This window comes from Bombina bombina, unplaced genomic scaffold (genome assembly GCF_027579735.1).
Source record: "Bombina bombina isolate aBomBom1 unplaced genomic scaffold, aBomBom1.pri scaffold_575, whole genome shotgun sequence".
NCBI lineage: Eukaryota > Metazoa > Chordata > Amphibia > Anura > Bombinatoridae > Bombina > Bombina bombina.
In genome coordinates this window covers 1-26818 of record NW_026512818.1, presented here as the reverse complement: position 1 = coordinate 26818, position 26818 = coordinate 1, and the positions used below count along the sequence as shown (strand labels likewise).

Here is a 26818-nt window from a genome sequence, read left to right as displayed (position 1 = left end):
TTCATCAGGTTTCAGTCGGACAACATCACGACTGTAGCTTACATCAACCATCAGGGAGGGACAAGAAGCTCCCTAGCAATGATGGAAGTATCAAAGATAATTCGCTGGGCAGAGTCTCACTCTTGCCACCTGTCAGCAATCCACATCCCGGGAGTGGAGAACTGGGAGGCGGATTTCTTAAGTCGTCAGACTTTTCATCCGGGGGAGTGGGAACTTCATCCGGAGGTCTTTGCCTAAATACTTCGACGTTGGGGCAAACCAGAGATAGATCTCATGGCGTCTTGACAGAACGCCAAGCTTCCTCGTTACGGGTCCAGATCCAGGGATCCGGGAGCGGTTCTGATAGATGCTTTGACAGCACCTTGGACCTTCGGGATGGCTTATGTGTTTCCACCCTTCCCGATGCTTCCTCGATTGATTGCCAGAATCAAACAGGAGAGAGCATCAGTGATTCTAATAGCGCCTGCATGGCCACGCAGGACTTGGTATGCAGATCTAGTGGACATGTCATCCTGTCCACCTTGGTCGCTACCTCTGAAACAGGACCTTCTGATCCAGGGTCCCTTCAAACATCAAAATCTAATTTCTCTGAAGCTGACTGCTTGGAAATTGAACGCTTGATTTTATCAAAACGTGGTTTTTCTGAGTCAGTTATTGATACCTTAATACAGGCTAGGAAGCCTGTTACCAGAAAGATTTACCATAAGATATGGCGCAAATACTTATATTGGTGCGAATCCAAGAGTTACTCATGGAGTAAGGTTAGGATTCCGAGGATATTGTCTTTTCTACAAGAAGGTTTAGAAAAGGGTTTATCCGCTAGTTCCTTAAAGGGACAGATTTCAGCTCTGTCCATTCTTTTACACAAACGTCTGTCAGAAGTTCCGGACGTTCAAGCTTTTTGTCAGGCTTTAGCTAGGATCAAGCCTGTGTTTAAAACTGTTGCTCCGCCATGGAGTTTGAACTTAGTTCTTAATGTTTTACAGGGTGTTCCGTTTGAACCCCTTCATTCCATTGATATCAAGTTGTTATCTTGGAAAGTTCTGTTTTTAATGGCGATTTCCTCGGCTCGAAGAGTCTCTGAGTTATCTGCCTTACATTGTGATTCTCCTTATCTGATTTTTCATTCAGACAAGGTAGTTCTGCGTACTAAACCTGGGTTCCTACCTAAGGTGGTCACTAACAGGAATATCAATCAAGAGATTGTGGTTCCATCTTTGTGTCCTAATCCTTCTTCGAAAAAGGAACGTCTGCTACACAATCTAGATGTAGTCCGTGCCCTGAAATTTTATCTACAGGCAACTAAGGATTTTCGACAAACGTCTTCCCTGTTTGTCGTTTATTCTGGTCAGAGGAGAGGTCAAAAAGCTTCGGCTACCTCTCTCTCCTTTTGGCTTCGTAGCATAATACGGTTAGCCTATGAGGACTGCTGGACAGCAGCCTCCTGAAAGAATTACAGCACATTCTACTAGAGCTGTGGCTTCCACTTGGGCCTTTAAGAATGAGGCTTCTGTTGAACAGATTTGCAAGGCTGCAACTTGGTCTTCTCTTCATACATTTTCCAAATTTTCCAAATTTGACACTTTTGCTTCTTCGGAGGCTGTTTTTGGGAGAAAGGTTCTTCAGGCAGTGGTTCCTTCCGTATAAAGAGCCTGCCTGTCCCTCTCGTCATCCGTGTACTTTAGCTTTGGTATTGGTATCCCATAAGTAATGGATGATCCGTGGACTGGATACACTTAACAAGAGAAAACATAATTTATGCTTACCTGATAAATTTATTTCTCTTGTAGTGTATCCAGTCCACGGCCCGCCCTGTCACTTTAAGGCAGGTAATTTTTCCATTAAACTACAGTCACCACTGCACCCTATGGTTTTCCTTTCTCTGCATGTTTTCGGTCGAATGACTGGTAATGGCAGTTAGGGGAGGAGCTATATAGCAGCTCTGCTAGGTGAATCCTCTTGCACTTCATGCACCAAGAAGTTCAGCTCTTTTGCCTGTAAAAAAAAACAGAATTTATGCTTACCTGATAAATTACTTTCTCCAACGGTGTGTCCGGTCCACGGCCCGCCCTGGTTTTTTAATCTGGTCTGATGAATTATTTTCTCTAACTACAGTCACCACGGTACCATGTGGTTTCTCCTATTTTTTCCTCCTGTCCGTCGGTCGAAAGACTGGGGTGGGCGGAGCCTAGGAGGGACTATATGGCCAGCTTTGCTGGGACTCTTTGCCATTTCCTGTTGGGGAAGAGATATTCCCACAAGTAAGGATGACGCCGTGGACCGGACACACCGTTGGAAAAAGTAATTTATCAGGTAAGCATAAATTCTTTTTTTTTTTTACAGGCAAAAGAGCTGAAGTTCTTGGTGCATGCCCCGCAAAGAGCCCTGTTCAGGGCTGGTAAGGTAAAAGAGCTTTGAACTTTAGTAATTTAGAATAGGGTAGGGCATTTTTTATTTTTGGGGTCTTTGTTATTTTATTAGGGGGCTTAGAGTAGGTGTAATTAGTTTAAAATTGTTGTAATATTTTTCTTATGTTTGTAAATATTTTTTTATTTTTTGTAACAGTTCTTTTTTATTTTTTGTACTTTAGTTAGTTTATTTCATTGTAGTTATTTGTAGATATTGTATTTAATTAATGTATTGATAGTGTAGTGTTAGGTTTAATTGTAGGTAATTATAGGTATTTTATTTAATTAATTTAATGATAGTATAGTGTTAGGTTTAATTGTAACTTAGGTTAGGATTTATTTTACAGGTAATTTTGTAATTATTTTAACTAGGTAGCTATTAAATAGTTCTTAACTATTTAATAGCTATTGTACCTGGTTAAAATAATTACAAAGTTGCCTGTAAAATAAATATTAATCCTAAAATAGCTACAATGTAATTATAATTTATATTGTAGCTATATTAGGATTTATTTTACAGGTAAGTATTTAGCTTTAAATAGGAATAATTTATTTAATAAGAGTTAATTTATTTCGTAAGATTAAAATTATATTTAACTTAGGGGGGTGTTAGTGTTAGGGTTAGACTTAGCTTTAGGGGTTAATACATTTATTAGAATAGCGGTGAGCTCCGGTCGGCAGATTAGGGGTTAATGTTTGAAGTTAGGTGTCGGCGATGTTAGGGAGGGCAGATTAGGGGTTAATACTATTTATTATAGGGTTAGTGAGGCGGATTAGGGGTTAATAACTTTATTATAGTAGCGGTGCGGTCCGCTCGGCAGATTAGGGGTTAATAAGTGTAGGCAGGTGGAGGCGACGTTGAGGGGGGCAGATTAGGGGTTAATAAATATAATATAGGGGTTGGCGGTGTTAGGGGCAGCAGATTAGGGGTACATAGCTATAATGTAGGTGGCGGCGCTTTGCGGTCGGCAGATTAGGGGTTTATTATTGTAGGTAGCTGGCGGCGACGTTGTGGGGGGCAGATTAGGGGTTAATAAATATAATAAAGGGGTCGGCGGTGTTAGGGGCAGCAGATTAGGGGTACATAAGTATAACGTAGGTGGCGGTCGGCAGATTAGGGGTTAAAAAAATTTAATCGCGTGGCGGCGATGTGGGGGGGCCTCGGTTTAGGGGTACATAGATAGTTTATGGGTGTTAGTGTACTTTAGAGTACAGTAGTTAAGAGCTTTATGAACCGGCGTTAGCCCAAAAAGCTCTTAACCACTGACTTTTTTCTGCGGCTGGAGTTTTGTCGTTAGATTTCTAACGCTCACTTCAGACACGACTCTAAATACCGGAGTTAGAAAGATCCCATTGAAAAGATAGGATACGCAATTGATGTAAGGGGATCTGCGGTATGGAAAAGTTGCGGCTGAAAAGTGAGCGTTAGACCCTTTTTTGAGTGACTCCAAATACCGGAGTTAGCCTAAAACCAGCGTTAGGAGCCTCTAAAGCTGGTTTTCACGGCTAACGCCAAACTCCAAATCTAGCCGTAATTTACTTCAATTATCTAATGTGCTTCATTCTCTTGATATCCTTTGCTGAAAAGCATATCTAGATAGGCTCAGTAGCTGCTGATTGTCGGCTGCACATAGATGCCTTGTCTGATTGGCTCATCCATGTGCTATTTCTTCAACAAAGGATATCTAAAGAATGAAGCAAAATAGATAAAAGAAGTAAATTGGAATGTTGTATAAAATTGTATTTTCTATCTGTATAAGGAAAGACAGTTTTTGGATTTAATGTCCCTTTAAACCTTAACACTATAAATACTCATAATATCAAGACCCCCTCTGAGGAAACATTAGTGTGAAACGTGCGTCAAGGGTCCACAGGAGAGTCTCTCTCTCTCTCTCTCTCTCTCTCTCTCTCTCTCTCTCTCTCTCTCTCTCCCTTTTTAATTCGCTTACCTTACCTATAATGATTAGAAAACAATCTTTTATTGTGTGGGAGTGTAGCTTATATTATTAATCAGGCAGCTGCAGTAATAATATTGATAATCTTTATTTCCACCACTGAATATTCTTAATATTATGAGTATTTATAGTGTTGCGGTTTAAGTATTTTTCATAGTGTGGCTGTTTTTTTTAATAAACGATTCGTGTGTATGGGGATATGTACGTTTTTTTGGCAGTAATTGTTACCTAATACAGGGTTCAGCACTACTTGTTTGAGTTGTATGTCTATTTAAAATGATCTAATTAATGTTTAAGTTGTGCTTACATCCTGACAAGGATAAACCACTAAGATATTTTCCTTAATTTAAAGGTATTTTTCTTGGAGATTAGTTTACTGCCTTCCCACATTTTTCCTATTTTAACATTTATCCATAAGTGAAGACTACAAACTTGTTAAAGATGATTATGTACAATATACTCACCTTAAATATTTCTAATATTTTATGTTCTTGATATGGCCAATATCGCTTCACAAAATATAATACAAATATTTAACTCAAAAAAAGAAAAGAACAGAAACAAGTAACTAGAAAGTTGAAAAGAAACATCTGGAAAGAGGCAGTATGAGGAGAAAACTGGACTTATAATTGAGCAGAGGCGTAACTAGAAACCACAGGGCCCAGGTGCAAGAATCTAAGAAGGGGCCCCCCCACCACCCCTCCCCCCTCCAAAACAAGATGAATTTAATACTTTTTTTTTTTTTTTTTTTTATATTTAACACAGAAAAAAATATGAATCAGATTACAGGTCTGCAAAAGGAGGTACCCTGTGCCCACAGTCTGTGAGATGGTCTGACCCCCTATTACTGTATATATATAGTGACACTATTTAACCCCCCAGTACTGTATATAGTAAGTTAGTGACACAGTCTGTAATCTGCCGGTGAGATGGCTTGCCTGACCCTACCCACCCAGTACTTTATAAAGTGACCATAGTAGTCAGCGACATGGTCCACCCCCCCCATACTGTATATAGTGGTATTGTATAGTGACACTGTTTACCCCCTGCCCCCCCATGCTGTAGTAACAAGGTCTGTAATTTGCTGGTTCCACAAACATACACACACACACACATACACGCATAAATACACACACACTCACATACATACACACAAACACACCATACACACACACATAAACATCAATGGGTATAACAGAAACACTGACCCCTGTAGTCATGTCACATTCACATGATATCAGTGCAGGCAGTGGTAGGTTAACGTTTTTTATTAAAAAAAATATATATATAAATTTTTTTTTTTTTTTTTTTTTTTTTTTTTTAAAGCTGGGCCCCCACCCTCAGGGGCCCAGTCGCACCTGCGACCTCTGCACCCCCTTGTAGTTTTGCCCCTGTAATTGAGAATTAGAGAAGCAATTACTGCCACACTTCACAATGTTTTTCCAGAAATCAGACTTCCTTGTTGCTCTTCTGTTATTTGTATTAATGATAAAAGTGCAAATAATTAGACAGGAAAATGGTTTTGTTTTTAAATTCAAATAGATTTATTCACATAGTGGTTGAACATTTTATACGTGTAATTGTAGCGCATCTGTGTTAAAGCACCTTGCACAAAGCTGCATTTACTGTAAGTCCCTGCTGCACACTTTTCTAATGACTCAGTAAATGGCAGCTAACAGCACAAATGTTGTTCAATTGGTGATTACCCACCTGTTTCTCAAAATCATAGAGTAAAGAACTTATATTCTGTTCACAATTTTATATGTAAATTAGTATGGCTATTCCTCTATACATCACTTTTCATAAAATTGTTAGAACAGTGAGTGCTAGATTGCAAGTGAGGCGCTATCTTAACGTGCGCGCGTAAAGGGCAAATTTGTACGTTTACAAGCAGGGGTCAAGTCCTAAAAAAAAAAGTGTGCAAACTCCCCAAGACTTCCAACCCCCCTCACAATTAATATTGTTTTATATACACACACACACACTGTATTTATATGTATATAATCTAAACACGTTGGTTAAGGAAAGCAAATTAAATCCAGTGAACAGTTGAATGTTTGCCTTTGGGCCTAAGACTCCTCTGCTGTCTCGCCCACTTAAGGTGCAATCGTCCTATTTCTGCTGAGGGGAGCTAAATAACCCCAGGGCAAACCACACATTGTGAGTTGATTACACAGCAGGACCGCTGACAGGCTTGCATTTAGTGTATTATAGGAAGCGTTACTGAAGATTTTCTGTTCTCTGTCCAGAGGGAACTTAATTCCTCCTAAAAAAAAATAGTGCAGGAACTCCATTCCATGCGTTCCCTCTCGACTTGACCACTGTTTACTTGTGCACGTTAAATAACCATTCATTACAAGTGGCTGGTTAATGTGACTGCAAGCTCGTGTTATGACTTTGCAGTAAGCATAATTAGCCAGAGGTCTGACCTCTGGTTAAAACTAAAAATTTGCTCCAACTGCCCCCAAAATAAAAAAGAACAGTACAGTACCATAAGATATATATCTGACCATTTTTATTTATTTATTTTTAAATTGCACAACGCAGTTATAAGGGGTTAAACACATAAATATATATGTATTTAAGCATATACATATATATTAATTTGTTGCTGCCCAATTTGCCCGCTGCGCTAGGTAGTTTACTGTGGCTGCCGGCATGAAAACAATGCTCCCATTGGAGCCTATGGAAGTGCATTCTTGTGAGCGCTTGGCTTTCGGCAATGCGTTGGTATTACTGAGTGGAGCACAAATATTCATAATCTGGCCCTTAGTGTCATATGCTGCACACAGTAATTTTACGTATGTACTATTTGTATAGTTGTGAGGGACTAAATTAGTGTCATATTCTACACACAGTGATGTTACTTATGCACTGTTTTCTTTCTAATGACACGGTGAGTCCACGGATCATCATAATTACTATTGGGAATATCACTCCTGGCCTGCAGGAGGAGGCAAAGAACACCACAGCCAAAACTGTTAAATACCACTCCCCTTACCCACAACTCTGATTCTTCATTCAAGAGTATGTTATTTTTTAAAGCAAAGCAGGTTTGCTTTGGTTTTTTAAGCCGTAGTCCACTTTAGTCTCTTCAGTAGAACAGTGGTGGCTTTTAAGCTTTTGGGAACTTGGGGGTATAATCCCGTCTGTGCCTCCCATGTTTTTCTTGCTGCCCTATTGGTAAAAAGACTATGTAGGTTTACTTGGTCTTTTTTTCTGTATCCACAGGTCCATGTTAGGAAGGAAGCCTTTCAAACCTAGTGAGCTGCCCTGCTGCTGGGCAGATTGTGATGGAGGCAAGTGCTAATTTTATTTTTCTGATGGGCTCAGAAAGGTTTTGGCACTTATGAGGTTAATTGGGTTTTTCCTGTGTGTGCAGGATTTTTGTATGTCAGTTTTTGTGGGGCACTGCTGGAGAAGGGTTTGTTTATTTTAGGCTTTTTAGCTTTATTAGGAGTACGCTTTTTTCTTTTTTCTGGCTCTTTGTTTTTTGTAGTAGCACGCTTGTTTTATGACTTCCTTTTGGGTTATGGGTTGTTAGTAATTGCTGCGATATATTTTTTTATTTGCCCTACACTTGGGGAAAACATTTCTTTTGTCAGTGTGTTTTTACTTAGTGCGCTCCTTTTCCTTTCCTTTGTGTATGCCACGATGGACAGAGTTAGCTTCACGCTGTTTGTTACACGCTATTTCTGGGGCTATGTTTTTCTTGTCGGCTGCTTTATGGGGAAGCGTTGAGATGTTGCAGCGGTTGCTGTTGGAGTTCCGGATCGACTGTTGCTACGTTCCCTTTCCTCTGTTCTGTGGGAGGTTGGTAAGCGCCTCAGCAAGGTCTGCTGTGGTGTGGGGTTTTGCTACAGATGCTACCGGCGATGTTAGGGGCAGCAGATTAGGGGTACATAGGTATAATGTAGGTTTGCTCACACTGGACAATGTTTGTTTTGTTTCTTTTTTTTCTTATATTTTTTATTGAGGTTGAAAATCAAAAACAATACAGGATTGCCTTATGAAAAGCCAAAGTGAAACAGAAAATAGCAATTAACAAGATTGTTATTACATATATATATAAACTGGAGTTAAGATATCTCTTGGTATAATGTTATCATACTATAATACTGCATATATGGCAATATTGAACACCGACAAACCTCCGTTTTTAATTATGTGTGAGATTAAGTTTCCCCTTAAACATTTTTTAACTAAAAGTCAAATATAAATTCCCCGAACACAGAGGCCTGTGTTTTGTTTCTTAAAGTGACAGTAACGTTTTTATTTTTACTGTTTATTTTTGTGTGTGCTAAAGATGGATCAGGAGGACTTGCAAGCTGTGACTTGTTCTTTATGTCTTGATTCTAATGTAGAGCCACCTATCCCTTTCTGTTCCTCATGTATAGAGAGAACTTTACAGTATAGGGATAGGCTTTTTGATACAGAGCCTTCATTTTCTAAGAAGTCTGTTGTTCAAGAGTCTCCTGTTCAAGCTGTAGCACAGCTTTCTCCCCATTCACCCTAATCTCTATCTTCTTCACATGCAGTGCCCTGCGTTTCGTCTCAGGTTGGTTTTTCTTTGCAGGATATGGCTACTTCCATATCCTCTGCTGTATCTGAGGCTTTGTCTGCTTTTCCTGTGTTGCAGGGTAAGCACAAAAGGATTTCTGATTCTGTTGCAGTTATGTCTAATGTTTCTTCCCATAGGACTGAGAAGAAAATACTTCAGTAGCGTCTGAAGGTGAAACTTCAGACTCTGATAGTTAGTGTGACTCCTTTGGCTGATTCTGAGGTTGTTTCTTTCAGATTTAAGCTGGAGCACCTCAGTTTGTTACTCAGGGAGGTTTTGGCTACTTTGGATGACTCTGATTCGACGGTCATATTTACTCCCAAGAAGGTAAGTAACCTTAACAAATGTTTTGAGGTTTCTTCTGTGGCGGAAGTTTTTCCCTGTTCCAGATCGTGTTTGAGAAATTATTTCACAGGAATGGGAGAAGCCTGGAATTCCTTTTTCTCCTTCTCCTATTTTTAGGAAGATGTTTCCTATTGCGGACTCTTTTAATGAATCTTCCTAAGGTAGAGGGAGCTATTTCCACTTTAGCTACAAGGACCACTATTCCTATTGAGGATAGTTGTTCTTTAAGGATCCCATGGATAAGAAATTGGAAGCTTTACTTAAAAGGATGTTTGTTCACCAGGGGTTTCAATGGCAACCTGCTGTGTGTATTGCTACAATTACTAGTGCGGCTGCATATTGGTTTGATGCATTATCTGATTCTATTCAACAGGAATCTCCTCTGGAGGAAATTCAGGCTTTAAGATTGGCTAATTCTTTTATTGCGTATGCTTCTTTACAGGTCATCAAGTTGGGAGCAAAAATTTCCAGCTTTGCTGTTTTGGCGTGCAGGGCTTTATGGTTAAAGTCTTGGTCTGTGGATGTATCATCTAAATCTAAGCTTTTATCCATTACTTACAAGGGGGAAAACCTTGTTTGGACCCTGGTTTGGTTGAGATTATTTCTGATATTACTGGAGGGAAGGGTCATTCTCTTCCTCAGGATAGGAGAAATAAAAAAGAACGGTCGTCAGAGTAATTTTCGTTCCTTTCGTAACTTCTCTGGTAAGTCATCCTCTTCCTCCTCCAAGCAGGATCAGTCCAAGCCCTCTTGGAAGTCCAATCAGTCCTGGAGCAAAGGGAAGCAATCTAAGAAGCCTGCCGCTGACTCAAAGTCAGCATGAAGGGTCTGCCCCCGCTCAAGCCTGGGTAAGGGATGTTCAGATCCCTGGGTGGTAGACATTGTGTCCCAGGGTTACAAGCTGGAGTTCAAAACTTTTCCTCCCAGGGGCAGGTTTTATCTGTCAAGGTTATCTGTAAATCAGATAATAAAAGAGGCATTCTTAAGTTGTGTTCAGGATCTTTCCAACATGGGAACGATCGTTCCTGTTCCAGTTCAGGAGCAGGGACTAGGGTTTTATTCCAATCTGTTTATCATTCTCAAAAAGGAGGGAACTTTCAGACCCATCTTAGATCTCAAGTTTGTAAACAAATTTCTCAGAGTTCCATCTTTCAAGTTAGAAACTATTCGGCCAATTCTTCCTCTGGTTCAAGAGGGTCAGTTCATGACTACAGTAGATCTGAAAGCTGCGTGTCTACACATTCCTATTCACAAGGATCATCACAAGTTTCTGAGATTTGCTTTCTTAGACAAGCATTTTCAGTTTGTGGCTCTTCCCTTTTGGTATTGCAACAGCTCCCAGGGTATTCTCAAAGGTTCTGGGTGCATTGTTGGCAGTTCTCAGATTGCAGGGGGGTTGCGGTAGCTCCTAAACTGGACAACATTCTTGTTCAGGCGCCATCTTTTCAACTAGAAAACTCCCACACGGAGTTGTTGTTGTCTTTTCTGCGCTCCCACGGTTGGAAGGTGAATTTAGGAAAAAGTTCATTGATTCCAGCTACAAGAGTGGTATTCTTGGGAACTATTATAGATGCTTTGGAAATTAAGATTTTTTTTTGACAGAAGCAAGGAAGTCAAAAATGTTCAATTCTTGTCTTGTTCTTCATTCCTCTCCTCGGCTGTCAGTGGGCCAGTGAATGGAGGTTATTGGTCTAATGGTTTCAGTTATGGACATCATTCCGTTTGCTCAGTTTCATCTCAGACCTCTGCAGTTATGCATGCTGAGACAGTGGAACGGAAATTATATGGATCTGTCTCCAAAGATTGTTCTAGATCAGGCTGCAAGAGATTATCTTCCGTGGTGGTTGTCTCAGGTTCTTCTCTCCCAGGGAACCTGTTTTCGCAGGCCTTCCTGGGTTATTGTGACCACGGATGTCAGTCTGCTGGGTTGGGGAGCTGTCTGGGGTTCATTGGAAGGCTCAGGGTCTGTGGACTCGGGAGGAATCAGTTCTTCCTATAAATGTCTTAGAGCTGAGGGCAATATTCAATGCTCTTCTGGCCTGGCCTCAGTTGGCCTTCAACCCAGTTTATCAGATTTTAGTCAGACAATATAACGTCCGTGGCTTACATCAATCATCAGGAAGGAACACAGAGTTCTTTGGCAATGAAGGAGGTAGCCAGGATTATTCAGTGGGCGGAGGCTCACAATTGTTGTCTGTCTGCAATCCACATTCCAGGGGTGGACAATTGGGAAGCAGAATTTCTGAGCAGACAGTCTTTTCATCTGGGGGAGTGGGAACTTCATCTGGAGGTGTTTTCCAGTTTGATTCTCAGGTGGGGTCAACAGAGTTGGATCTTATGGCATCTCATCACAATGCCAAGCTTCGGAAGTACGGATCGAGGTCAAGGGATCCTCAAGCTGTACTAATAGATGCTCTAGCAGTTCCTTGGAAGTTCAGTCTGGCATACATGTTTCCCCCATTTTCCCTTCTTCCTCGGGTCATTGCTCGGATCAGACAAGAGAGTGCATCAGTGATTCTCATTTGCACTGGCTTGGCCTCGCAGGATCTAGTATGCAGATCTGGTGGAGATGTCATTGTCTCCACCGTGGAGTCTTCCGTTAAAGAAGGACCTTCTACTTCAGGGGCCCTTACTTCATCCAAATCTCGTTTCTCTGAAGCTGACTGCTTGGAGATTGAACGCTTGATTCTGTCTAAACGTGGTTTTTCTGACTCAGTTATTGAGACTATGATTCAGGCGTGTAAGCCTGTGACTAGAAGGATTTATTAAAAGATATGGCATAAATATCTGTATTGGTGGGAATCTAAGGGCTACTCTTGGAGTAGAGTTAGGATTCCTAGGATTTTGTCTTTTCTCCAGGAGGGTCTGGAGAAAGGTTTGTCTGCTAGTACCCTGAAGGGTCAAATTTCTGCTTTATCTATTTTGTTACATAAACGTCTGGCGGATGTGCCAGAGGTTCAGTGTTTTGGTTAGAATCCGGCCTATGTTTAAGTTTGTGACTCCTCCTTGGAGTCTTAATTTAGTTCTGAGAGTTCTTCAACAGGCTCACGTTTGAGCCTATGCATTCTTTGGATATTAAGTTGTTAACCTGGAAGGTTTTGTTTTTTTGGTTGCTATCTCTTCAGCTCGAAGAGTCTCAGAGCTTTCTGCGCTGCAGTGTGAGTCTCCTTTTCTTATTTTTCATTCTGTTAAGGTAGTATTTTGTACTGCTCTAAGTTTTCTTCCCAAGGTTGTTTCTGATAAGAATATTAATCAAGAAATTATTAATCAAGACATTGTTGTTCCTTCTTTGTGTCCTAATCCTTCTTCTTATAAGGAACATTTGTTGCACAACTTGGATGTAGTTCGTGCATTGAAATATTATTTGCAGGCGACTAAGCATTTTCGACAGTCTTCTTCTTTGTTTGTTGTTTTTTGTGGAAAACGTAAAGGTCAGAAAGCTATGGCTACTTCTCTTTCTTGTTGGTTGAGGAGTGTTATTCGCTTGGCATATGAGACTGCTGGTCAGCAGCCTCCTGAGAAAATCACGGCTCATTCCACGAGGGTTGTTTCTTCTACTTGGGCTTTCAAAAATGGTACTTCTGTAGATCAGATTTGCAAGGCTGCCACTTGGTCATCTTTACAGACTTTTTCAAAAATTTTCCAAATTTGATACTTTTGCTTCAGCTGAGGCTTCTTTTGGGAGAAAGGTTCTTTAAGCAGTGGTGCCTTCTGTTTAGGCTGTCTTGTCCCTCCCTTATCATCCTTGTCCTCTAGCTTGGGTATTTGATTTCTAATAGTAATTATGATGATCCAGTGGACTCACTGTGTCAGTTAGAAAGAAAATGAAATTTATGCTTAACTGATAAATTTGTTTCTTTCTTGACACGGTGAGTCACTGCCTGCCCTGTAATTTCAGACAGTTTATTTTTATATAAACCTCAGGCACCTCTGCACCTTATATTACTTCCTTTCTCCTTTCCCTTTGGTCGAATGACTGGGGGTTGTGGGTAAGGGGAGTGGTATTTAACAGTTTTGGCTGTGGTGCTCTTTGCCTCTCCTGCAGGCCAGGAGTGATATTCCCAATAGTAAGTATGATGATCCGTGGACTTACTGTGTCAAGAAATAAAACAAATTTATCAGGTAAGCATAAATTTCATTTTTGTAGTTGTGTGGGGCTGAATAAGTCTCACATGCTACACACAGTGATGTAACTTATGTACTGTTTGTGTAGTTGTGAGAGACTGAATAGTGTCATATACCTACACACAGTTATGTTACCTTATCTACTGTTTGTGTAATTGTGAGGGACTGAATTAGTGTCATATGCTACACACAGTGATGCTACTTATGTACTGTTTGTTTAGTTGTGAGGGACCTGAATTAGTGTCACATGCTACACACAGTTATGTTACTTATCTACTGTTTGTGTAATTGTGAGGGACTGAATTAGTGGTCATATGCTACACACAGTGATGTTACTTATGTACTGTTTGTTTAGTTGTGAGGGACTGAATTAGTGTCACATGCTACACACAGTTATGTTACTTATCTACTGTTTGTGTAATTGTGAGGGACTGAATTAGTGTCATATGCTACACACAGTGATGTTACTTATGTACTGTTTGTGTAGTTGTGAGGGACTGAATTAGTGTCATATACTACACACAGTGATGTTACTTATGTACTGTTTGTGTAGTTGTGAGGGACTGAATTAGTGTCACATGCTACACACAGTGATGTTACATATGTATTGTTTGTGTAGTTGTGAGGGACTGAATTAGTGTCGCATGCTACATACATGATGTTACTTATGTACTGTTGTGTGTAGTTGTGAGAGGGACTGAATTAGTGTCATATGCTACACACAGTGATGTTACTTATGTATTGTTTGTGTAGTTGTGAGGGACTGAATTAGTGTCATATACTACACACAGTGATGTTACTTATGTACTGTTTGTGTAGTTGTGAGGGACTGAATTAGTGTCACATGCTACACACAGTGATGTTACTTATGTACTGTTTGTGTAGTTGTGAGGGACTGAATTAGTGTCATATGCTACACACAGTGATGTTACTTATGTACTGTTTGTGTAGTTGTGAGGGACTGAATTAGTGTCACATGCTACACACAGTGATGTTACTTATGTACTGTTTGTGTAGTTGTGAGGGATGAATTAGTGTCATATGCTACAACCAGTGATGTTACTTATGTACTGTTTGTGTAGTTGTGAGGGACCTGAATTAGTGTCATATGCTACACACAGTGATGTTACTTATGTACTGTTTGTGTAGTTGTGAGTGACTGAATTAGTGTCATTTGCTACACACAGTGATGTTACTTATGTACTGTTTGAGTAGTTGTCAGGGATGCATTAGTGTCATATACTACACACAGTGATGTTACTTATGTACTGTTTTTTTAGTTGTGAGGGACTGAATTATTGTCACATGCTACAACACAGTGATGTTACTTATGTACTGTTTGTGTAGTTGTGAGGGACTGAATTAGTGTCACATGCTACACACAGTGAGTGTTAACTTATGTACTGTTTGTGTAGTTGTGAGGGACTGAATTAAGTGTCATATACTACACACAGTGATGTTACTTATGTACTGTTTGTGTAGTTGTGAGGGACTGAATTAGTGTCACATGCTACACACAGTGATGTTACTTATGTACTGTTTGTGTAGTTGTGAGGGACTGAATTAGTGCCATATACTACACACAGTGATGTTACTTATGTACTGTTTTTTTAGTTGTGAGGGACTGAATTAGTGTCACATGCTACACACAGTGATGTTACTTATGTACTGTTTGTGTAGTTGTGAGGGACTGAATTAGTGTCATATACTACACACAGTGATGTTACTTATGTACTGTTTGTGTAGTTGTGAGGGACTGAATTAGTGTCATATGCTACACACAGTGATGTTACTTATGTACTGTTTGTGTAGTTGTGAGGGACTGAATTAGTGTCATATACTACACACAGTGATGTTACTTATGTACTGTTTGTGTAGTTGTGAGGGACTGAATTAGTGTCATATACTACACACAGTGATGTTACTTATGTACTGTTTGTGTAGTTGTCAGGGGACTGAATTAGTGTCATATACTTACACACATGATGTTACTTATGTACTGTTTGTGTAGTTGTGAGGGACTGAATTAGTGTCATATACTACCACACATGATGTTACTTATGTACTGTTTGCGTAATTGTGAGGGACTGAATTAGTGTCACATGCTACACACAGTTATGTTACTTATCTACTGTTTGTATAATTGTGAGGGACTGAATTAGTGTCACATGCTACACACAGTGATGTTACTTATGTACTGTTTGTGTAGTTGTGAGGGACTGAATTAGTGTCACATGCTACACACAGTGATGTTACTTATGTACTGTTTGTGTAGTTGTGAGGGACTGAATTAGTGTCATATACTACACACAGTGATGTTACTTATGTACTGTTTGTGTAGTTGTGAGGGACTGAATTAGTGTCATATAGTACACACATGATGTTACTTATGTACTGTTTGTGTAGTTGTGAGGGACTGAATTAGTGTCACATGCTACACACATGATGTTACTTATGTATTGTTTGTGTAGTTGTGAGGGACTGAATTAGTGTCACATGCTACACACATGATGTTACTTATGTACTGTTTGTGTAGTTGTGAGGGACTGAATTAGTGTCACATGCTACACAATGATGTTACTTATGTATTGTTTGTGTAGTTGTGAGGGACTGAATTAGTGTCATACTACACACAGTGATGTCACTTATGTACTGTTTGTGTAGTTGTGAGGGACTGAATTAGTGTCACATACTACACACAGTGATGTTACTTATGTACTGTTTTTTTAGTTGTGAGGGACTGAATTAGTGTCACATGCTACACACAGTGATGTTACTTATGTACTGTTTGTGTAGTTGTTAGGACTGAATTAGTGTCACATACTACACACAGTGATGTTACTTATGTACTGTTTGTTAGTTGTGAGGGACTGAATTAGTGTCACATACTACACACAGTGATGTTACTTATGTACTGTTTGTGTAGTTGTGAGGGACTGAATTTAGTGTCACATACTACACACAGTGATGTTACTTATGTACTGTTTGTGTAGTTGTGAGGGACTGAATTAGTGTCACATACTACACACAGTGATGTTACTTATGTACTGTTTGTGTAGTTGTGAGGGACTGAATTAGTGTCCACATGCTACACACAGTGATGTTACTTATGTACTGTTTTTTATAGTTGTGAGGGACTGAATTAGTGTCACATGCTATACACAGTGATGTTACTTATGTACTGTTTGTGTAGTTGTGAGGGGACCTGAATTAGTTTCATATGCTACACCCAGTGATGTTACTTATGTACTGTTTGTGTAGTTGTGAGGGACTGAATTAGTGTCACCATGCTACACACAGTGATGTTACTTATGTACTGTTTGTGTAGTTGTGAGGGACTGAATTAGTGTCATAAACTTACACACATGATGTTTCTTATGTACTGTTTGTGTAGTTCTGAGTTACTGAATTAGTGTCACATGCTACACACAGTGATGTTACTTATGTACTGTTTTTTTAGTTGTGAGGGACTGAATTAATGTCACATGCTACACACAGTGATGTTACTTATGTACTGTTTGTGTAGTGTGAGGGACTGAATTAGTGTCATATACTACACATAGTGATGTTACTTATGTACTGTTTGTGTAGTTGTGAGGGACTGAATTAGTGTCATATGCTACACACAGTGATATTACTTATTTACTGTTTGTGTAGTTGTGAGGGACTGAATTAGTGTCCACATGCTACACACAGTGATGTTACTTATGTACTGTTTGTGTAGTTGTGAGGGACTGAATTAGTGTCAAATGCTACACACAGTGATGTTACTTATGTACTGTTTGTGTAGTTGTGAGGGACTGAATTAGTGTCACATGCTACACACATTGATGTTACTTATGTATTGTTTGTGTAGTTGTGAGGGAGCTGAATTTAGTGTCACATGCTACACACAGTGATGTTACTTATGTACGGTTTGTGTAGTTGTGAGGGACCTGAATTAGTGTCATGCTACACACAGTGATGTTACTTATGTACTGTTTGTGTAGTTGTGAGGGACTGAATTAGTGTCAATATACTACACACATGATGTTACTTATGTACTGTTTGTGTAGTGTGAGGGACTGAATTAGTGTCACATACTACACACAGTGATGTTACTTATTTACTGTTTGTGTAGTTGTGAGTGGACTGAACTTAGTGTCACATGCTAACACAGTTATGTTACTTATCTACTGTTTGTGTAATTGTGAGCGACTCTGAATTAGTGTAAAATGCTACACACAGTGATGTTACTTATGTACTGTTTGCTGTAGTTGTGCAGGGACTGAAATTAGTGTATAACTACACACATTATGATACTTATGTACTGTTTGTGTAGTTGTGAGGACTGAATATAGTGTCACATACTACACACAGTGATGTTACTTATTTACTGTTTGTGTAGTTGTGGGTGACTGAATTAGTGTCACCATGCTACACCAGTTATGTTACTTATGTACTGTTTGTGTAGTTGTGAGGGACTGAATTAGTGTCATATGCTACACACAGTGATGTTACTTATGTACTGTTTGTGTAGTTGTCAGGGACTGAATTAGTGTCATATACTACACACAATGATGTTACTTATGTACTGTTTGTGTAGTTGTGAGGGACTGAATTAGTGTCACATGCTACACACAGTGATGTTACTTATGTACTGTTTGTGTAGTTGTGAGTGACTGAATTTGTGTCACATGCTACACACTGATGTTACTTATGTACTATTTGTGTAGTTGTGAGTGACTGAATTTGTGTCACATGCTACACACAGTTATGTTACTTATGTACTGTTTGTGTAGTTGTGAGGGACTGAATTAGTGTCACATGCTACACACAGTGATGCTACTTATGTACTGTTTGTGTAGTTGTGAGGGACTGAATTAGTGTCATATACTACACACATGATGTTACTTATGTACTGTTTGTGTAGTTGTGAGGGACTGAATTAGTGTCATATACTACACACATGATGTTACTTATGTACTGTTTGTGTATTTGTGAAGGACTGAATTAGTGTCATATACTACACACAGTGATGTTACTTATGTACTGTTTGTGTAGTTGTGAGGGACTGAATTAGTGTCACATGCTACACACAGTTATGTTACTTATCTACTGTTTGTGTAATTGTGAGGGACTGAATTAGTGTAACATGCTACACACAGTGATGTTACTTATGTACTGTTTGTGTAGTTGTGAGGGACTGAATTAGTGTCACATGCTACACACAGTTATGTTACTTATTCTACTGTTTGTGTAGTTGTGAGGGACTGAATTAGTGTCATATGCTACACACAGTGATGTTACTTATCTACTGTTTATGTAATTTGTGAGGGACTGAATTAGTGTCACATGGTACACACAGTGATGTTACTTATGTACTGTTTGTGTAGTTGTGAGGGACTGGAATTAGTGTCACATGCTACACACAGTTATGTTACTTATCTACTGTTTGTGTAGTTGTGAGGGACTGAATTAGTGTCATATGCTACACACAGTGATGTTACTTATGTACTGTTTGTTTAGTTGTGAGGGACTGAATTAGTGTCACATGCTACACACAGTTATGTTACTTATCTACTGTTTGTGTAATTGTGAGGGACTGAATTAGTGTCATATGCTACACACAGTGATGTTACTTATGTACTGTTTGTGTAGTTGTGAGGGACTGAATTAGTGTCATATACTACACACAGTGATGTTACTTATGTACTGTTTGTGTAGTTGTGAGGGACTGAATTAGTGTCACATGCTACACACAGTGATGTTACATATGTATTGTTTGTGTAGTTGTGAGGGACTGATTAGTGTCGCATGCTACATACATGATGTTACTTATGTACTGTTTGTGTAGTTGTGAGGGACTGAATTAGTGTCATATGCTACACACAGTGATGTTACTTATGTATTGTTTGTGTAGTTTGTGATGGACTGAATTAGTGTCATATACTACACACAGTGATGTTACTTATGTACTGTTTGTGTAGTTGTGAGGGACTGAATTAGTGTCACATGCTACACACAGTGATTGTTACTTATGTACTGTTTGTGTAGTTGTGAGGGACTGAATTAGTGTCATATGCTACACACAGTGATGTTACTTATGTACTGTTTGTGTAGTTGTGAGGGACTGAATTAGTGTCACATGCTACACACAGTGATGTTACTTATGTACTGTTTGTGTAGTTGTGAGGGACTGAATTAGTGTCACATGCTACACACAGTGATGTTACTTATGTACTGTTTGTGTAGTTGTGAGGGACTGAATTAGTGTCATATGCTACACACAGTGATGTTACTTATGTACTGTTTGTGTAGTTGTGAGTGACTGAATTAGTGTCATATGCTACACACAGTGATGTTACTTATGTACTGTTTGTGTAGTTGTCAGGGACTGCATTAGTGTCATATACTACACACAGTGATGTTACTTATGTACTGTTTTTTTAGTTGTGAGGGACTGAATTATTGTCACATGCTACACACAGTGATGTTACTTATGTACTGTTTTGTGTAGTTTGTGAGGACTGAATTAGTGTCACATGCTACACACAGTGATGTTACTTATGTACTGTTTGTGTAGTTGTGAGGGACTGAATTAGTGTCATATACTACACACAGTGATGTTACTTATGTACTGTTTGTGTAGTTGTGAGGGACTGAATTAGTGTCACATGCTACACACAGTGATGTTACTTATGTACTGTTTGTGTAGTTGTGAGGGACTGAATTAGTGTCATATACTACACACAGTGATGTTACTTATGTACTGTTTTTTTAGTTGTGAGGGACTGAATAGTGTCACATGCTACACACAGTGATGTTACTTATGTACTGTTTGTGTAGTTGTGAGGGACTGAATTAGTGTCATATACTACAACACAGTGATGTTACTTATGTACTGTTTGTGTAGTTGTGAGGGAATGAATTAGTGTCATATGCTACACACAGTTGATGTTACTTATGTACTGTTTGTGTAGTGTTGAGGGACTGAATTAGTGTCATATACTACACACCAGTGATGTACTTATGTACTGTTTGTGTAGTTGTGAGGGAGCTGAATTAGTGTCATATACTACACAACAGTGATGTTACTTATGTACTGTTTGTGTAGTTGTCAGGGACTGAATTAGTGTCATATACTTACACACATGATGTTATCTTATGTACTGTTTGTGTATGTTGTGAGGGACTGAATTAGTGTCATATACTACACACATGATGTTACTTATGTACTGTTTGCGTAATTGTGAGGGACTGAATAGTGTCACATGCTACACACAGTTATGTTACTTATCTACTGTTGTATAATTGTGAGGGACTGAATTAGTGTCACATGCTACACACAGTGATGTTACTTATGTACTGTTTGTGTAGTGTGAGGGACTGAATTAGTGTCACATGCTACACACAGTTGATGTTACTTATGTACTGTTTGTGTAGTTGTGAGGGACTGAATTAGTGTCATATACTACACCACAGTGATGTTACTTATGTACTGTTTGTGTGTTGTGAGGGACTGAATTAGTGTCATATAGTACACACATGATGTTACTTATGTACTGTTTGTGTAGTTGTGAGGGACTGAATTAGTGTCACATGCTACACACAATGATGTTACTTATGTATTGTTTGTGTAAGTTGTGGGGACCTGAATTAGTGTCACATGCTACACACAATGATGTTACTTATGTACTGTTTGTGTAGTTGTGAGGGACTGAATAGTGTCACATGCTACACACAATGATGTTACTTATGTATTGTTTGTGTAGTTGTGAGGGACTGAATTAGTGTCATATACTACACACAGTGATGTCACTTATGTACTGTTTGTGTAGTTGTGAGGGACTGAATTAGTGTCACATACTACACACAGTGATGTTACTTATGTACTGTTTTTTTAGTTGTGAGGGGACTGAATTAGTGTCACATGCTACACACAGTGATGTTACTTATGTACTGTTTGTGTAGTTGTTTAGGGACTGAATAGTGTCACATACTACACACAGTGATGTTACTTATGTACTGTTTGTGTAGTTGTGAGGGACTGATTAGTGTCACATACTACACACAGTGATGGTACTTATGTACTGTTTGTGTAGTTGTGAGGGACTGAATTAGTGTCACATACTACACACAGTGATGTTACTTATGTACTGTTTGTGTAGTTGTGAGGGAGCTGAATTAGTGTCACATACTACACACAGTGATGTTACTATGTACTGTTTGTGTAGTTGTGAGGGACTGAATTAGTGTCACATGCTACACACAGTGATGTTACTTTTGTACTGTTTTTTAGTTTGTGAGGGATGAATTAGTGTCACATGCTATACACAGTGATGTTACTTATGTACTGTTTGTGTACGTTGTGAGGGGACTGAATTAGTTTCATATGCTACACACAGTGATGTTACTTATGTACTGTTTTGTGTAGTTGTGAGGGGACTGAATATAGTGTCACATGCTACACACAGTGATGTTAACTTATGTACTGTTTGTGTAGTTGTGAGGGACTGAATTAGTGTCATATACTTACACACATGATGTTTCTTATGTACTGTTTGTGTAGTTCTGAGTTACTGAATTAGTGTCACATGCTACACACAGTGATGTTACTTATGTACTGTTTTTTTAGTTGTGAGGGACTGAATTAATGTCACATGCTACACACAGTGATGTTACTTATGTACTGTTTGTGTAGTTGTGAGGGATGAATTAGTGTCATATACTACACATAGTGATGTTACTTATGTACTGTTTGTGTAGTTGTGAGGGACTGAATTAGTGTCATATGCTACACACAGTGATATTACTTATTTACTGTTTGTGTAGTTGTGAGGGACTGAATTAGTGTCACATGCTACACACAGTGATGTTACTTATGTACTGTTTGTGTAGTTGTGAGGGACTGAATTAGTGTCACATACTACACACAGTGATGTTACTTATGTACTGTTTGTGTAGTTGTGAGGGACTGAATTAGTGTCACATGCTACACACATTGATGTTACTTATGTATTGTTTGTGTAGTTGTGAGGGACTGAATTAGTGTCACATGCTACACACAGTGATGTTACTTATGTACGGTTTGTGTAGTTGTGAGGGACTGAATTAGTGTCATGCTACACACAGTGATGTTACTTATGTACTGTTTGTGTAGTTGTGAGGGACTGAATTAGTGTCATACTACACACATGATGTTACTTATGTACTGTTTGTGTAGTTGTGAGGGACTGAATTAGTGTCACATACTACACACAGTGATGTTACTTATTTACTGTTTGTGTAGTTGTGAGTGACTGAATTAGTGTCACATGCTAAACACAGTTATGTTACTTATCTACTGTTTGTGTAATTGTGAGCGACTGAATTAGTGTAACATGCTACACACAGTGATGTTACTTATGTACTGTTTGTGTAGTTGTGAGGGACTGAATTAGTGTCATATACTACACACATTATGTTACTTATGTACTGTTTGTGTAGTTGTGAGGGACTGAAATAGTGTCACATACTACACACAGTGATGTTACTTATTTACTGTTTGTGTAGTTGTGGGTGACTGAATTAGTGTCACATGCTACACACAGTTATGTTACTTATGTACTGTTTGTGTAGTTGTGAGGGACTGAATTAGTGTCATATGCTACACACAGTGATGTTACTTATGTACTGTTTGTGTAGTTGTCAGGGACTGAATTAGTGTCATATACTACACACAATGATGTTACTTATGTACTGTTTGTGTAGTGTGAGGGACTGAATTAGTGTCACATGCTACACACAGTGATGTTACTTATGTACTGTTTGTGTAGTTGTGAGTGACTGAATTTGTGTCACATGCTACACACTGATGTTACTTATGTACTGTTTGTGTAGTTGTGAGTGACTGAATTTGTGTCACATGCTACACAGTTATGTTACTTATGTACTGTTTGTGTAGTTGTGAGGGACTGAATTAGTGTCACATGCTACACACAGTGATGCTACTTATGTACTGTTTGTGTAGTTGTGAGGGACTGAATTAGTGTCATATACTACACACTGATGTTACTTATGTACTGTTTGTGTAGTTGTGAGGGACTGAATTAGTGTCATATACTACACACATGATGTTACTTATGTACTGTTTGTGTATTGTGAAGGACTGAATTAGTGTCATATACTACACACAGTGATGTTACTTATGTACTGTTTGTGTAGTTGTGAGGGACTGAATTAGTGTCACATGCTACACACAGTTATGTTACTTATCTACTGTTTGTGTAATTGTGAGGGACTGAATTAGTGTAACATGCTACACACAGTGATGTTACTTATGTACTGTTTGTGTAGTTGTGAGGGACTGAATTAGTGTCACATGCTACACACAGTTATGTTACTTATCTACTGTTTGTGTAGTTGTGAGGGACTGAATTAGTGTCATATGCTACACACAGTGATGTTACTTATCTACTGTTTATGTAATTTGTGAGGGACTGAATTAGTGTCACATAGTACACACAGTGATGTTACTTATGTACTGTTTGTGTAGTTGTGAGGGACTGAATTAGTGTCACATGCTACACACAGTTATGTTACTTATCTACTGTTTGTGTAGTTGTGAGGGACTGAATTAGTGTCATATGCTACACACGGTGATGTTACTTATCTACTGTTTATGTAATTGTGAGGGACTGAATTAGTGTCACATGGTACACACAGTGATGTTACTTATGTACTGTTTGTGTAGTTGTGAGGGACTGAATTAGTGTCACATACTACACACAGTGATGTTACTTATGTACTGTTTGTGTAGTTGTGAGGGACTGAATTAGTGTCATATACACACAGTGATGTTACTTATGTACTGTTTGTGTAGTTGTGAGGGACTGAATTAGTGTCATATACTACACACAGTTATGTTACTTATCTACTGTTTGTGTAGTTGTGAGGGACTGAATTAGTGTCATATGCTACACACAGTGATGTTACTTATCTACTGTTTATGTAATTGTGAGGGACTGAATTTGTGTCACATGGTACACACAGTGATGTTACTTATGTACTGTTTGTGTAGTTGTGAGGGACTGAATTAGTGTCACATACTACACACAATGATGTTACTTATGTACTGTTTGTGTAGTTGTGAGGGACTGAATTAGTGTCACATACTACACACATGATGTTACTTATGTACTGTTTGTGTAGTTGTGAGGGACTGAATTAGTGTCACATGCTACACACAGTTATGTTACTTATCTACTGTTTGTGTAGTTGTGAGGGACTGAATTAGTGTCACATACTACACACATGATGTTACTTATGTACTGTTTGTGTAGTTGTGAGGGACTGAATTAGTGTCATATACTACACACAGTTATGTTACTTATGTACTGTAACGGTTAAATCATAACGTAGTTAACTTTAAACAATAGAAGTTTCCTATATGTTTAAAAATATGAATAATTATTGTAAGGAGTGCATGCATCACTTTAGCATAGAGATTTAACAGTTCTCCAATTTCTTTTTACACAGAGTGATGATGGTGTGGATAAGCCGTTTGTACTAGCAGAACACCTGGACAAGATAAACAGGTACTGCAAAGGAAATCTATGCATTTTTACATTTAGTTCTATATGTCTGTTTTATGTTCACTGTTACTGAAGAGCATAGCCAGAACCCAGTTGTAAATACAGTATAATCTGAAGCTGCTGTAGAGCAAAGAAAATATTTAATTTACAAAAGTCCAGCATTCAGAGGTTAAATCTGTTTAAAAAAAAAAGTTAATAAATGATCTGACGTATACAAGTAGCTGTGTGGTTCTGGTGTAAAACAGACCCCCAACAGCCAGGAAAAGAGCCCTGTGGCTGAAAATCAGTGACATTGTTAGTGCACGTGGCACATTTAAAAAGGACGCAGAGCACTGCAAGGAGCAATTTCATTATATTAAGCTGGATAACCAAGGCACCACTTGCCAGGAAGAAAAGCTCTGCCCAGGAAACGCCATGAATTATATCAATTACAAGCAGAACATACAGCAAAGCTTAGTCACTAAAGCTATCAGTGAAGATTCTAGAAGATTGTTATAGTGACAACAATGCAGGTTAAAGGGACACTAAACCCAAATTCTTTCTTCAGATTGATTCAGATAGAGAATGCAATTTAAGAAACTTTCTAATTTACTCCTATTATCAATTTTTTTTTTTTTTAAACAGGAATGTAAGCTTTGGAGCCGGCCCAACTTTTGGTTCAGCATTCTGGATAGCGCTTGCTGATTGCTAGTTACTTTTAGCCATCAATCAGCAAGCGCTACCCAGGTGCTAAACCAAAAATGGGCCGGCTCCAAACCTTACATTCCTGCTTTTTCAAATAAAGATAGCAAGAGAATGAAGAAAATGTATAATAGGAGTAAATTAGAAAGTTGCAGGCTCTATCTGAATCATAAATAAAAGGGGTTTAGTAGCCCTTTAAATTGCTGGGCACAACTACAATAGAATGGTGTACTGCTCGCTATGCTATTGTTTTTCCTTCTGTTCCAACAGCTCTCTTCAAAACCATTCTCTTGTTTAACCCTTTACTGATTCAGATTGGCTTAACTCCTTCATACTATGCACTGCCATATTGGTGATTAAGTATTTTTTCCACACTATAGGACACTTTTCAGCAGACCCAGCAGAGTTAAAGTGAAGGTCAATTTGGATGAATTAGTGCCCGGTTTTTAATAAACCTATTGAAAACAAGGGCACTTTAATTCATCAAAATTGACATTTCACTCCTTTTCTTCAAAAGCTTACCTTTTAATCCTGAAAGCTGCTCCAGCGATTCCCCCGGCCATCGGAAGCCTCTTCTTACGTCAGAAATGACAAATCCGGCTTCCTCCAATCACAGGTTTCCCCCCGGGTGGATCAAGGCCTGATGCAATGCCGTGATTGGAGGAAGCCAGATTCGTAATTTTGGACCCGCGAAGAGGGCTTGCGGCTGTCAGGATTCTAAGGTAAGTTTTTGAAGAAAATTGTGAAATGTAAATTGGGTTGGGTCAATGGGTTAATAGGATTTGTTGTTCTCAAGTACTGTTAACAGTTAATAGACATGAATAAGCAATTTACCTATTTCCTCTTGCAGTACTATAATTAAAAAAAAAAGATCAACTTCTATTGACACCCTATTGGTTTCTCTCGTGTCCACAACCTGAATGCTGTTGAATGTAAATTGTGGATCTAGAATTGGATATACACACAAATGTATTGATTAAATTAATGATAAGTTAGAAATACATCATTTTGAATAACACAAAGGCTTATTCACCGTAATAAAAGGCTGCAATCAATATAATGCAAATTATGATTATAATCATTTCTAAAAATGTCCTTTTCTTTTTTATATTTTACTCTGCATACAATGTTCCCTTTAATTTTTTTTGAGCAGTGTGCACAAAAGAAATTGCAGTTTTTGGCTAAGTC

At 38.8% G+C, this 26818-nt stretch overlaps 1 protein-coding gene across 1 annotated transcript in view; it reads left to right on the top strand.

The window, feature by feature from the left end:
• The window catches only part of LOC128644543 (3-hydroxyisobutyryl-CoA hydrolase, mitochondrial-like), a 215400-nt gene extending 189953 nt beyond the window's left edge, over positions 1 to 25447 (top strand). Inside the window, exons 10-11 of the mRNA XM_053697120.1 lie at positions 24894 to 24996; positions 25206 to 25447. Coding sequence (XP_053553095.1) covers positions 24894 to 24996; positions 25206 to 25447 — 345 coding nt within the window. The remainder of the gene's footprint in view (positions 1 to 24893; positions 24997 to 25205) is intronic.
• The last annotated feature ends 1371 nt before the right edge of the window (positions 25448 to 26818 follow it).